The sequence below is a fragment of the Pristiophorus japonicus genome, chromosome 13 (genome assembly GCF_044704955.1).
Source record: "Pristiophorus japonicus isolate sPriJap1 chromosome 13, sPriJap1.hap1, whole genome shotgun sequence".
NCBI classification, from domain to species: Eukaryota; Metazoa; Chordata; class Chondrichthyes; family Pristiophoridae; genus Pristiophorus; species Pristiophorus japonicus.
In genome coordinates, this window is record NC_091989.1 from 195,485,587 (window position 1) to 195,499,867 (window position 14,281).

At 52.3% G+C, this 14,281-nt stretch overlaps 1 protein-coding gene across 1 annotated transcript in view; it reads right to left on the reverse strand.

The window, feature by feature from the left end:
- Positions 1 to 1,163: 1,163 nt before the first annotated feature.
- gpatch1 (G patch domain containing 1) overlaps positions 1,164 to 14,281 on the reverse strand; it is a 57,718-nt gene continuing 44,600 nt past the window's right edge. Inside the window, exons 15-20 of the mRNA XM_070896878.1 lie at positions 12,504 to 12,664; positions 10,740 to 10,932; positions 10,027 to 10,104; positions 8,329 to 8,483; positions 6,083 to 6,231; positions 1,164 to 1,770 (exon numbers count right to left, since the gene is read on the reverse strand). Of these exons, the coding sequence (XP_070752979.1) occupies positions 1,737 to 1,770; positions 6,083 to 6,231; positions 8,329 to 8,483; positions 10,027 to 10,104; positions 10,740 to 10,932; positions 12,504 to 12,664 (770 nt within the window). The 3' untranslated portion in view covers positions 1,164 to 1,736. The remainder of the gene's footprint in view (positions 1,771 to 6,082; positions 6,232 to 8,328; positions 8,484 to 10,026; positions 10,105 to 10,739; positions 10,933 to 12,503; positions 12,665 to 14,281) is intronic.

Consider the following 14,281-nt stretch of genomic DNA (forward strand, 5'->3'; position numbering starts at 1 on the left):
TCTGTGCGGCTGGAACTCGAGTCCAGACTGACAAGACAGCCGGAGAAACTGCTGGTATATTTCTGTCACTCCCTCATCTGTGAAAGATAACAGAACAAGTTTCATTAAATATTTTATTACAGACCTCTACAGTAAGAAAGCTGTACAAAGTTCGAGGGGGGGTGGGAAATGACGTCACATTATGATTCGCTGTACATGAGATTAACAGTCCCTGGCAGCTCAATATTAATTTACAACAGTCTGGCAGATAGAGCAGGACGTTACACTCTGCGTCCATACGAGAGAGAACCTGACCCGAGGAGAGAATTCGGTGCTTTCCCTCACTTTTGTTTCCCAGCTGTTTCAGATTCGTTGCTCGGACCACACGCAGTCCTCACTCATTTGCACTCCCACAGTTGCAGTGTCATTTCTTTGCTGAGAATTATGGAAAGACTTGCATTTCTGTAGCGCCTGTCACAATGATGCTCAGGATGCTGCAAAGTGCTTTTGAACGCAGGAAACGCGGTAGCCAATTTGCACACGGCATGATCCAACAGACACACCCCGTTGTGCACCCCCTTCACCCATGCGCCCTACTCGAGGAAGAAACCGGGCCCATTCTGCCACGGCTGTGGTGAAGTCGTTTCCTGGGAGCTGGGTCGGGCGCGACCCCCGGGGAACATCTCCGTCCGACAGCCATGTAGGGAGGGGCCCGATCTCTTCTCGGCAGCTGGAGGACGAGCTCACAAAAAGCCTGCGACAACGATGCGTCGGCACTCCGCCACCGATTGTTCAGTCCCAGCCGCCCCCCCCCCCCCCCCCCACAACCAACTGAGACCCTCCGACAGGGCAGGCTCTCCAGATATCTCGGGCGTTCCAGACTTTAGTCACACCTTTTACCGAGAATTCATTCCGCTAAGTGAAGATGCCATGGCAGCTCCAGCAGCGTCAGTGAGTGAGCACAGAATGAATGATCTGTGTGGGAATGAGAAACAGTCAGGAACAATAGAATGGAGTGACGAGCGAGCGACGCAATAGGAGTTCCATCTCTCGCTCGCCCAACCCTCCCAGGCTGCCCAACCGTGTCAGTGCTGGCAATGTACTGAGCACCACGATCGAGGCTGTCAATCCAGAATTAACCCTGCGAGTACCACACTGCAAAAAAAACAATACAACTGCGGCAATACTTGACCCGAAGATTTATTAAGACAGAAAGCTTACGGCAGCCCAGACAGCAACAATGCGATTGCTGACATTCTCGCAGCTGATTATAAACAGATCAGAAAAACGTCAGGCAAGATCTGTAGGAGGCCCACGGCACACAGGGTTGAGCGAGCCGAGTTTTCCTGTCCTGGGGTCACCAGCGTTAGCGTCATCCGGCAGTTACTGACAATCCACAAGAGAAACTTTCGCAGAGCTTGGTCTCCAGTTGTGCTGGGGAACCCTTGCCATTGGACCAAGACCTCGCTCTGTCAAGCCCCGTGTGGTGGCTGGTGTGCAACGGCCACCAAACGTTAAAAAAATCCACGCACAGGCATCTTCCACCCTTCAGGATGTAGTTCGGGATCTGGAATATTAGGTCCTTCATTGAAACAACTGGGAACTCAACCCTATTTGGTGTGGAAGCAGGTCATCCTCGATACGAGGGACCGCCTAATACTAATACACGAGAAGCCTCCATCCCAGAACAGTCAGCTGAGGGTTCCGTGTGGGTGTGAGGAGAGTGCAGAGAGTGACCGGGTACCCAGCTTCCCGTCTCACCGTCGCCCCGCCAGTGGAAGATTCTTCAACCTGTGAACAAGTTAAGCCAACATCATCAGACACACCATCCCCCCCCGATAAGGGACGGGCTTCACATCAAACTGTTTGGCCGAGGGGGAGGGGGGGGTCACACTTCATTAGAATACTGTAAGGGTGCCTCAGAGATGCTCGAGGCGGGTAGGAGGAGGGATCTAACGCAAGTTAAGAGAGGATTCAATAGATTTTTGGACTCTAGGGGAATCGAGCGAGAAAGTGGAGTTGAGGTCACTGAATGGCGGAGCAGGCTTGAGGGGCCGAATGGCCGACTCCTGCTCCTAATTCTTATGTTTGAGAAAGTGGAGCATAGACTCAGGAATAGCACTGGAGAAATGTTTTCACACAAAGCTTTGGGAGGTGATTGAATCCATTTCGAAGGTAATTAGAGAGGGGAAAATATTACAGGGCAGGGGAATGGGATCAGAGTGGACAGCACGATGGGCTGAATGGCCTCCTTCGGTTTTAAATTTCTTCGCGCATTGCGGGCACAGCTCGAATTATTGCCGTCCCAATCCGCCTCTTCTCAAGAAATAGTGAGCATTTTAAGCCACCAGAGTCAAGCATGGAGAGTAGGACTGAAGTCGCGTGTAGGCCAAACCGGGTCGGGAAAGGAGTCACGTGTAGGCCAGACCTGGTCGGGAAACGAGTCAAGTGTAGGCCAGACTGGGTCGGGAAAGGAGTCACGTGTAGGCCAGACTGGTCGGGGTGGGAAAGGAGTCACGTGTAGGGCAGACCGGGTCGGGGTGAGAAAGGAGTCACGTGTAGGCCAGACCGGGTCGGGGTGAGAAAGGAGTCACGTGTAGGCCAGACCGGGTCGGGGTGAGAAAGGAGTCACGTGAAGGCCAGACCTGGTCGGGGTGGGAAAGGAGTCACGTGTAGGCCAGACCTGGTTGGGAAAGGAGTCACGTGTAGGCCAGACCGGTCGGGGTGGGAAAGGAGTCACGTGTAGGGCAGACCGGGTCGGGGTGAGAAAGGAGTCACGTGTAGGCCAGACCGGGTCGGGTGAGAAAGGAGTCACGTGTAGGCCAGACCGGGTCGGGGTGAGAAAGGAGTCACGTGTAGGCCAGACTGGGTTGGGGGTGGGAAAGGAGTCACGTGTAGGCCAGACTGGGTTGGGGGTGGGAAAGGAGTCACGTGTAGGCCAGACCGGGTCGGGGTGAGAAAGGAGTCACGTGTAGGCCAGACTGGGTCGGGGTGAGAAAGGAGTCACGTGTAGGCCAGACTGGGTCGGGGTGAGAAAGGAGTCACGTGTAGGCCAGACCGGATCGAGATGGCAGGATCCCTCCCATGAAGAACATTAGTTTAGGTCTACAGGGAGTTTAGGCCCAGGATGGCAAGGAGTAAAGTTCAGGGAGTGGTGCTGGACTTTAACCAGCTGAAACCAGGCAGCACAGAGCATGTGCTCAGCTTCCCACAGCTGCTCCAGCCTCGGGGCTCTGCTTTAGGGGTTCACCTGGAGCCGACTGGGAAAAGCCCAGCCCCCCCGCCCCCCAAGGTGCTTCACAGCAGTGTTACAAGTCAAAACAGATACATTTGACCAGGCCACAAAAGAGGAAATTAAGGCAGATGACTAAAAGCTTGGTTAAAGAGGTAGGTTTTAAGGAGCGTTTTAAAGGAGGAAAGAGGTGGACAGGTTTACGGAGCTTGGGGCCCAGGCAGCTGAAGGCACGGCCACCGATGGTTGAGCAGTTATAATGAGGGATGTTTAAGAGGGCAGAATTTGAGAAGCGCAGACATCTTGTGGGATTGTGAGGCTGGAAAAGATTACAGAGATAGGGAGGGGCAAGGCCATTGAGTGATTTGTAAACAAGGATGAGAATTTTGAAATCGAGGTGTTGTTTAACTGGGAACCAATGTAGGTCAGAAAGCACAGGGGTGATGGGTGATCGTGACTTGGTGTGAGTTAGGACACGGGCTGCTGAGTTTTGGATGACCTCAAATTTACATAGTGTTGAATGTTGGAGGCCGGCCTGGAGCGAGTTGGAGTCGTCAAGTCTAGAGGTAACAAAGGCATGGATGAGGGTTTCAGCAGCAGAAGAGCTGAGGCAGGGGAGGAGGCGGGCAATGTTACGGAGGTGGAAAAAGGCAGGTTTAGTTATGCCGCAGATATGTGGCTGGAAACTCATTTCAGGGTCAAATATGACACCTAGGTTGCGAACAGTCTTGTTCACCCTCAGATTGATGCTAGGGGGAGGGATGGAGTCAGTGGTTAGGGAACGCAGTTTGTGGCGGGGACCAAAGATAACAGCTTCGATCTTCCCAATATTTAATTGGAGAAAATTTCTGCTCGTCCAGTACTGGATGTCGGACAAGCAATCTGACAATTTAGATACCAAGCAGGGTCGAGAGAAGTGGTGGTGAGGTAGAGCTGGGTATCGTCAGCGTACATGTGGAAACTGACTCCGTGTTTTCCGATGCTATCGCCAAGGGGCAGTATATAGATGAGAAATAAGAGGGGGGCCAAGGATAGATCCTCGGGGGACACCAGAGGTAACGATGCTGGAGTGGGAAAAGAAGCCATTGCAGGAGATTTTCATGCTACAATTAGATAGTTAAGAATGGAACCAGGCGAGTGCAGTCCCACCCAGCTCGATGATGGTTCAGAGATGTTGGAGGAGGATGGAATGGTCAAAGGCTGCAGACAGATCCAGAAGGACGAGGAGGGATAGTTTACCTCTGTCACACTCACAAATGATGTCATTTATGACTTTGATAGATTGAAGGGATTCAAACATTGAATTCAGGGAAAGATGATCACGGATTTGGGAGGATACAACACGTTCAAGTACTTTGTACAGGAAAGGGAGGTTGGAGATGGGGCGATAGCTAGGTAGCACAGTGGGATCAAGGGTTGGTTTTTTGAGGAGAGGGGAGATGACGGCAGATTTGAGGGAGAGGGGAATGGTACCCGAGGAGAGAGAACCGTTAACAATGTCGGCTAACATGGGAGCCAGAAAAGGAAGTTGGGTGGTCAGCAGTTTAGCGGGAATAGGGTCAAGGGAACAGGAAGTGGGTCTCATGGACAAGATGAGCTTGGAGAGGACCAGAGGGGAGATCAAAGAGAAACTAGAGGAAGATACGAGTTTAGGGCTAGGGCAGGTGGGAGCATCAGATGAAGTTTGTCCCGGTGGGCTCGGGGAAAGGAAGGGAAGTCGCAGAGGCAGCTGATCGGGTGGTCTCAATCTTTGAGACAAAGCCCATGAGTTCCTCACACGTTGTTGGAGGGGAGTGTGGTGGAGACAGGGGTTTAAGGAGACAGTTAGCAGTAGAGAGTAGTAGCCGGGGGTTAACTTTGCATTCCAGAATGATCCTGGAATAGTGAGCAGTTTTTGTAGACAAGAGCAGGACCCGATAATGCTTTGTGTGTTCGAGCCAGATCTGGAGGTGAATGGCTAGACCAGTTGTCCGCCACATCCGTTCAAGTCTGCTCCCTTTTGACTTGAGGGAGCGAAAATGAGGGCTGTACCAGGGGGAACGGCCAGCGTAGGAGAGTGTAATCTTATTAATAGGGACTAGGGCATCAAAGTTGGTGGTGAGGGTGTGGTTCAGCAGATCGGTGGCTGCAGAAATGCCACTGTTAAAAGAGGGTCAAAGGGTTGACAGTTTTGAGTTGATAACTGCAGGTGTAAGAGTTTGGAGAGTATTTTTTCCAGGGGCGGATGCAGAAGGAAGTAGGTATAGATTTGGAGTGGATGCGCAAGAGGGCAGAATTGAAGGAGCGCAGAGATCTCGGCAGGTAGTAGGGCTCGAGGAGGTTACAGAGATAGGGAGGGGGGAGGGGGGAGGCCATGGAGGGATTACACAGGATATCCGGTACAGAAACAGGCCATTCGGCCCAACCAGTCCAAGCCAGCGTTTATGCTCCACTCGAGCCTCCTCCCAGATTTGAAAACAAGGATGAGAATGTTTAAATCGAGGCGTTGCCAGACCGGGAGCCAATGTAGGTCAGCGAGTACAGCAGTGTTGGGTGAGCGAGACTTGGTGCGAGTTAGGATACGGACAGCTGAGTTTTGGATGAGCTCAAGTTTACAGAGGGTGGAAGATGGGAGGCCAGCCAGGAGTGCGGCAGCAATATGCAAGTGTGGAGGTAACAGAGGCACGGGTGAGGGTTTCGGCAGCGGATGGGCTGAGGCAGGGGAAGGGACGGGCGATGTTACGGAGGTGGAAATAGGCGGTGTCCTGGAGTGCTGCAGACACGTCTGTCCCAGCAATCGCTTTAGTGAGTCCGTCACCGAGGGGTTTAACCCCAGCGAACGGCAGACACGCTCGGATTCTGCGGACAGGGGGCCCCCAGCTGAACTCTCACCTCTTCAGCAGATCGAGGGGGGGCGTTGGCCGCGGGTTTCTGCCGTTGTCACTGTGGCCGGACTCCCCCGAGCTGCTCTCGCTGCCCCGCGGGGCCCTGTCCCGGGCCCTCGGCTTCGAGCGGTGCTTGTGCTTTTTGTGTTTCTTTTTCTGCGGGGCAAAACACAGACTTGCATTTATATAGCGCCTTTCACATCTCAGGTCGTCCCAAAGCGCTTTACAGCCAATGAAGTACTTTTGGAGTGTAGTCATTGTTGTAATATAGGAAACGCGGCAGCCAATTTTTGCACAGCAAGCTCCCACACACAACAATGAGATAATGACCAGATAAACTGTTTTTTTTGGGAGAACTACTGTGTCCTGGGATCTTTTACGTTTACCTGAAGGGACAGTTGGGGCCTCAGTTTAACATCTCATCTGAAAGACGGCATCTCCAACAGTGCACTGCTCCCTCAGTACTGCGCCCAGATAGTGCAACACTCCCTCAGTACTGCCCCTTCGACAGTGCGGCGCTCCCTCGGTGCCGCCCCTCCGACACTCCCTCGGTGCCGCCCCTCCGACACTCCCTCGGTGCCGCCCCTCCGACACTCCCTCGGTGCCGCCCCTCCGACACTCCCTCGGTGCCGCCCCTCCGACACTCCCTCGGTGCCGCCCCTCCGACACTCCCTCGGTGCCGCCCCTCCGACACTCCCTCGGTGCCGCCCCTCCGACACTCCCTCGGTGCCGCCCCTCCGACACTCCCTCGGTGCCGCCCCTCCGACACTCCCTCGGTGCCGCCCCTCCGACACTCCCTCGGTGCCGCCCCTCCGACACTCCCTCGGTGCCGCCCCTCCGACACTCCCTCGGTGCCGCCCCTCCGACAGTGCAGCGTCCCCAAGTACTGCACTTGGGCAGTCACTCTCATGTCAGCTCTGGAATGCAGCTCTGTTGTCCATGTTTGGACGAATGCTGTAATGAGGTCTGGAGCCAAGTGGTCCTGGCGGAACCCAAACTGGGCATCGGTGAGCAGGTTATTGGTGAGTGCCGCTTGATAGCACTGTCGACGACACCTTCCATCACTTTGCTGATGATTGAGAGTAGACTGACGGGTTGGTAATTGGTCAGATTGTATTTGTCTTGCTGTTTGTGGACAGGACATACCTGGACAATTTTCCACATTGTCGGGTAGATGTCAGTATGGCTAGAGGCACGGCTAGTTCTGGAGCACAAGTCTTGAGTACAACAGCCAGTATGTTGTCGAGGCCCATAGCCCTTGCTGTATCCAGTGTGCTCAGCCGTTTCTTGATATCACGTGGAGTGAATCGAATTGGTTGGTGGGGACCAATTTCCCTCTCTAAATGTTGTTTGGGTGCGTGTTCCTTTAACAGACTGTGTGGGCCTTTCAAAATTTCATGCATGCGCAAAATCTCCCAGTCAAAAGCGCCTGTGTGGAACCACACCATTGTACGGTTTGGCAGGAACCTCAGGGGGAGGCCGATATGGATCATCCACGCGGCACTTCTGGCTCAAAGTGGCTGCAAAGGTTTCAGTCTTGACTTTTGCACTCACGTGCTGGGCTCCGCCATCATTGAGGATGGGGATATTTATGGAGCCTCCTCCTCCCGTTAGTTGTTTAATGGTCCACCACCATTCACAACTGGATGTGGCAGGACTGCAGAGCTTTGATCTGATCTGTTGATTGTGGGATCGCTGAGCTCTGTCTATAGCATGCTGCTCCCCATTTTTAGTCCTGAATTGCAGCTTCCCCAGGTTGGCACCTCATTTTTAGGTACGCCTGGTGCTGTTCCTGGCATGCTCTTCTACACTCCTCATTGAACCCGGGTTGGTCCCCTGGCTTGATGGTAATGGTAGAGTGAGGGATGTGCCAAGTTACAGATTGTGGTGGAATACAATTCTGCTGCTGCTGATGGCCCACAGTGCCTCATGGATGCCCAGTTTTGAGCTGCTGGATCTGTTTTGAAACAATTTGGAAGCGGGAGTGAATCCCCTTCTCTGTCAGTTGTACCCATGTGCAGATTGTTAAATAACCAAGGGGGGGTGTCTCAATTGTTCTGTGTCCTGGGGCGGGGAGGGGGGGGTCAGGTTCCATCTCATAGTAAGCAGGGTAAGACAAGGTGCTCAGAGCAATGGGCAGTAACTGTGCAACCCACAACCCGTACCCTCCAGCACAGCCCGCAGGACCTTCCCACAATCCCCTCCCCTCCCCCACAGCCCCACAGGGCCTTCCCACAACTCCTTCCTACTCACCTTGTCCTTTTTCTGTTTCTTTCCCTTCTGCCTGTCTTTGTGTTTCTTTCTGGGTCTGTCCTTGTGGTGAGCTGTGCTGCCGCCGTGTCCCTCTGGCCTCTCACATCCCGGTACTGGAGAACCCGAGGCACCATCGGGCGAGAGACGGGCGTTACCTTCAGTGTAAATCACAACCCACGTTACAGCAGCACGATAAACCACTGCTCCTAAAGCCGATCGATCCCGAGTGCCACCAAGTGTATACAATCCATACCACGTGTCAGTGAACCTCCTGTATGTAATCTATTCTGTTACCAAATGTAATGCTCCTATATAATCAATACCATGTGTTACTGAGTGCAATCTCCTGTATACTAAACAGAATAATACAGCACAGAAGGAGGCATTCGGCCCATCGAGCCTGTGCCGGCTCTGTGACAGAGCGATCCAATCAGTCCCACTCCCCCCCCCCCCCGGCTCTTTCCCCACAGCCCTGGGGATGTTTTCCCTTCATGTATTTATCCAATCGCATTCCAGATCTTAACAATTCGCTGCGTAAAAAATGTTTCCTCATCTCCCCCTCTGGTTCTTTTTCCAATCACCTTAAAACTGAGCCCTCTGGTTACTGACCTTCCTGCCACTGGAAACTCTTTCTCCTTTTTTACTCAACAAATCCATTCATCATTTTGAACACCTCTATTAAATCTTCCCTTAACCTTCTCAACATCAACTCTTCCAGTCTTCCCACACAACTGAAGTCCCTCATCCCTGGGACCATTCCAGTAAATCTCTCTGTACCCTCTCCAAGGCCGTCACATGCTTCCTAAAGTGTGGTGCCCAGAATGGGACACAACACTCCAGCTGGGGCCTACCCAGTGATTTATATACGTTTACCATAATATCTTTACTTTTTATTCTATTCTATATTGTTAATGTCCACACAGTGATAATAGCTGCCCTATAAACGGCATTTATCCCCAAGGATCTATCCTTGGCCCCCTTCGATTTCTCATCTACATGTTGCCCCTTGGCCGGAAACACAGCGTCAGTTTCCACATGTACACTGACGACACCCAGCTCTCCCTCAACACCACTTCTCTCAACCCCTCCACAGTCTCTAAATTGTCAGAGTGCTTGTCCGATTTACAGTTCTGGATGAGCAGAAATTTTCTCCAGTTAAATACTGGAAAGACCAAAGCCATTGTTTTTGGTCCTGGCCACAACCTCCATTCCCTAGCCACCGACTCCAACCCTCTCCCCCAACATCTCTCGAAAGCTGAACCACTATTTCAAAATTCTCATCCTGGTTTTCAAATCCCTCTATGGCCTTGCCCCTCCCTATCTCTAATCTCCTCCAACAACCCCCCCCCCCCCCCCCCCAGCCCCGAGATGTCTGCGCTCCTCTAATTCTGCCCTCTTGAGCATCCCTGATTATAATCGCTCCACCATTGGTGGCCGTGCCTTCAGCTGCCTGGGCCCCAAGCTCTGGAACTCCCTGCCTAAACCTCTCCACCTCACTTTCCTCCTTCAAGACACTCCTTAAAACCTACTTCTTGGACCAAGCTTTTGGTCACCAAACCCAATTTCTCCTTATGTGGCTCGGTGTCAAATCTTTTCGTCTCATAACACTCCTGTGAAGTGTCTTGTGACGTTTCACGACGTTAAAGGTGCTATATAAATACAAGTTGTTGTTGTTGTATACAGATATTAGTATCTTACCGAAGAGCAGAGTTGGTGGGAGCTTGGGCCCGAATTCCTCCGTGCCAGCTTCTCTCGCTCGAAAACCCGACTCCTTCACTAAACATGGAAATAACAAACCGCTTTCAGTCAACATGTGCAGCCAACCCCAACTGCACAAAGCACACGGGCAATGGAGCAGGTAAGACATTAGAAAACTGGTTATCGGATTCAAAAACAGCACATGTAACACGCAGAGTAATACTCTCTCTACACGGTCCCATCAAACACTCCCAGGGCAAGTACAGCATGGGGTTAGATACAGAGTAAAGCTCCCTCTACACTGTCCCATTAAACACTCCCAGGGCAAGTACAGTACGGATTAGATACAGAGTAAAGCTCCCTCTTCACTGTCCCATCAAACACTCCCAGGGCAGGTACAGCACAGGGTTAGATACAGAGTAAAGCTCCCTCTTCACTGTCCCATCAAACACTCCCAGGGCAGGTACAGCACGGAGTTAGATACAGAGTAAAGCTCCCTCTACACTGTCCCATCAAACACTCCCAGGGCAGGTACAGCACGGGGTTAGATACAGAGTAAAGTACCCTCTACACTGTCCCATCAAACATCCCCAGGGCAGGTACAGGGGGTTAGATACAGAGTAAAGCTCCCTTTGCACTGTGCTGCATTATAGCTGACCACAGCAGAGACCGTACAGAGGAGCATTGTCCCGGTCAAGTCTCCATGCCCTTACCTGGCGGACTGACCGCGGGGGGAGCTGGCTGTATGGGCTCCACCGCATCTCGCACTCCAGGACTGGACTCCTCATCTTCATCCTCGTCTGCCTCATCAGAGGAGGAAGACGAGGACTTCTCCTCGGATGAGCTGGCGAAGATGGCTTTGAATAAGTCCATGGATGGTCGGCTTTCTTCCTCCTCAATGTCTGCCTGCAAGGAATAAAGAAAAATTACCTTTAAAACAACAAAAATCAAAGCGAGAACTCTGGGAAAGATTGTAGTGAAATTTCCCCAATACAGAGATGCAAGGGCAAGTGAATAGACAGGAATAGGTTGTGGGTACTCTGTGCTCTCCTCATTCTTCGCATAAGACAGAATTACATCCAATGTGCAGCACAGAAATAGGCCATTCGGCCCAACCGTGTCAGTGTTTATGCTCCACACCAGCTCCCTCCTACCCCATCTACATATCCTTCTATTCCTTTCTCCCCCATGTGTTTATCTGGTTTCCCCTGAAATGCATCTCTGCTATTTGTCTCAACCACTCCCTGTGGTAGCGAGTTCCACATTCTCACCACTTTCTGAGTAAAGAAGTTTCCTCTGAATTCCCGAGTGGATTTATTCGTGACTATCTTGTACTGATGGACCTGATTTCTGGTCTCGCCCACACGCGGAAACTTTTGAAAGTCAGCTAAAAGGAGACATGGTGTTAGGAATGGGAGTTTGTGTTTGATGAAGTTACAGATCATATAGATGGCGATCAGACACAGTATTATCCAGCCAGGAACATGAGCACATAAATCTAGGCTGACACTCCAGTGCAGTGCTGAGGGAGCGGTGATCGGGCACAGGAGGGCGGCTTTTACATATTAGCTGTGCTTGGGAGGTGGGCTGTATTTATTGTCAATGGCTAGTTTCCCCGAGGGCAGGCAGTGCGAGACTGGAGTCACATGTCGGCCAGACCGGGTCGGGTGGCAGGCTGCATTCCCTGACAGGCATTGGTCAACGAGTTGGGTCTTTAAGATCATCCGACAGGTTTTTGATCCTACATCCATGCCACAAATTTATTGAGTTGGGTTCAACAACTTGCCCTGATGTGACTGGAACTGGACTCGAGCTCTGGGCTGTGATGTCGAGTATCAGAACCACTAGGTTACTGTCGCCATGGAAATGATTAAAGAATGACTGAATGAAAGAAAGCAACGAGTAAAGACAGAAAGCTTTGCACGGGCGGCCATTGTGGCCCCTTCTTTGAGCAACCTGAATTTAGGCGTCTCTTAGGGACAGATTTTACAGTCCCACCTTAACTGCTCTCCCCAACTAATCCCATTTGCTGCTCTCTCTCCTCAGATCATCAATACTCTCCTCAGACCATCAATACTCTCCTCATAAGAACATGAGAAATAGGAGGAGTCGGCCATACTGCCCCTCGAGCCTGCTCCGTCATTCAATACGATCATGGCTGATCTGATCATGGACTCAGCTCCACTTCCCTGCCCGCTCCCCATAACCCCTTATTCCTTCATCGTTTAAGAAACTGTCTATCTCTGTCTTAAATTTATTCAATGTCCCAGCTTCCACAGCTCTCTGGGGCAAGATGCTGGTATCCTCGTACATTATCGTCCTTCTGGCATGCACCTCTTGCTTTCCCGCCCTCCCATCAGCATAACTCCACCCTCCTTGCAGAAATTACACCTGTTTGAATCAGCATGCATGGCAAAACATTGCACCGACCGTGCGTGAGGAGGTTTGTAATCTCCTGTATTTAGTGCGCCAGGTACCTTGTCTGCAGGCGGGTTTCCTTGCTCCGCTCCGACTTCTTCCACCGTGTGTAGAGCTGAACTTGTTTCTGCCGTATCCAGCCCAGCAGCACCTTTCTCCTTCTCCTCTGCCGACATGTCCCATCTGGACCGTCGTCTTGATTCAGGAGCTTTCGCAGCTTCTGATTGGAAGAGCAGAGAATGTATTACATTCAAAATGATGTACTGTGAATAATTCATAAGAAATAGGAACAGGAGTCGGCCATATGGCCCCTCGAGCCTGCTCCGCCATTCAATAAGATCATGGCTGATCCGATCATGGACTCGGCTCCACTTCCCCATAACCCCTTATCGTTCAAGAAACTGTCTATTTCTGTCTTAAATTTATTCAATGTCCCAGCTTCCACAACTCTCTGAGGCAGCAAATTCCACAGATTTACAACCCTCAAAGAAGAAATTTCTCCTTATCTCAGTTTTAAATGGGCGGCCCCTTAATCTAAGATTGTACCCTCTAGTTCTAGTCTCCCCCATCAGTGGAAACATCCTCTCTGCATCCACCTGGTCAAGCCCCCTCATAATCTTATACGTTTCGATAAGATCACCTCTCATTCTTCTGAATTCCAATGAGTAGAGGCCCAACCTACTCAACCTTTCCTCATACGTCAACCCCCTCATCCCCGGAATCAACCGAGTGAACCTTCTCTGAACTGCCTCCAAAGCAAGTATATCCTTTCGTAAATATGGAAACCAAAACTGCATTCAGTATTCCAGGCTCGGTAATGGTCACAAAGCATCGAGAGTCACCCGCAGCTTCTGTCAGTTTGGAGATCCGGGTCCCATCAGTTTCTGCCTAGGTGTTTCTTTCATCTTTTACCCCGTCAGCCCCTCGCATTTCTCCCCTCCCCCCCTAAAAGGCGCTGCCTCTTGCTGCAGTACTGAGCTATAATGGGCCACTGTCTGATACCTCGCACGGCAAGGCCAGCCCCAATTGCCCTTACCCGAGTGGTTTGCGAGGCCATTTCAGAGGGCAATTGCTGTGGGTCTGGAGTCACATATAGGCTAGACCGGGTAAGGACGGCAGATTTTCCTCCCAAAAGGACATTAGTGAACCAGTTGGGGTTTTTCATGGGCACCATTAATGATACTAGCTTTTTATTCCATGGTGGGATTTGAACTCATGTGTCTGGATCATTAGTCCAGTAACACACTCGCTGGGGGGGAGGGGCCAGTCAGTCAGTGACACACCCGCTGGGGGAGGGGCCAGTCAGTCAGTGACACACCCGCTGGGGGAGGGGCCAGTCAGTCAGTGACACACCCGCTGGGGGAGGGGCCAGTCAGTCAGTGACACACCCGCTGGGGGAGGGGCCAGTCAGTTAGTGACACACCCGCTGGGGGAGGGGCCAGTCAGTCAGTGACACACCCGCTGGGGGAGGGGCCAGTCAGTGACACACCCGCTGGGGGAGGGGCCAGTCAGTGACACACCCGCTGGGGGAGGGGCCAGTCAGTGACACACCCGCTGGGGGAGGGGCCAGTCAGTGACACACCCGCTGGGGGAGGGGCCAGTCAGTGACACACCCGCTGGGGGAGGGGCCAGTCAGTGACACACCCGCTGGGGGAGGGGCCAGTCAGTGACACACCCGCTGGGGGAGGGGCCAGTCAGTGACACACCCGCTGGGGGAGGGGCCAGTCAGTGACACACCCGCTGGGGGAGGGGCCAGTCAGTGACACACCCGCTGGGGGAGGGGCCAGTCAGTGACACACCCGCTGGGGGAGGGGCCAGTCAGTGACACACCCGCTGA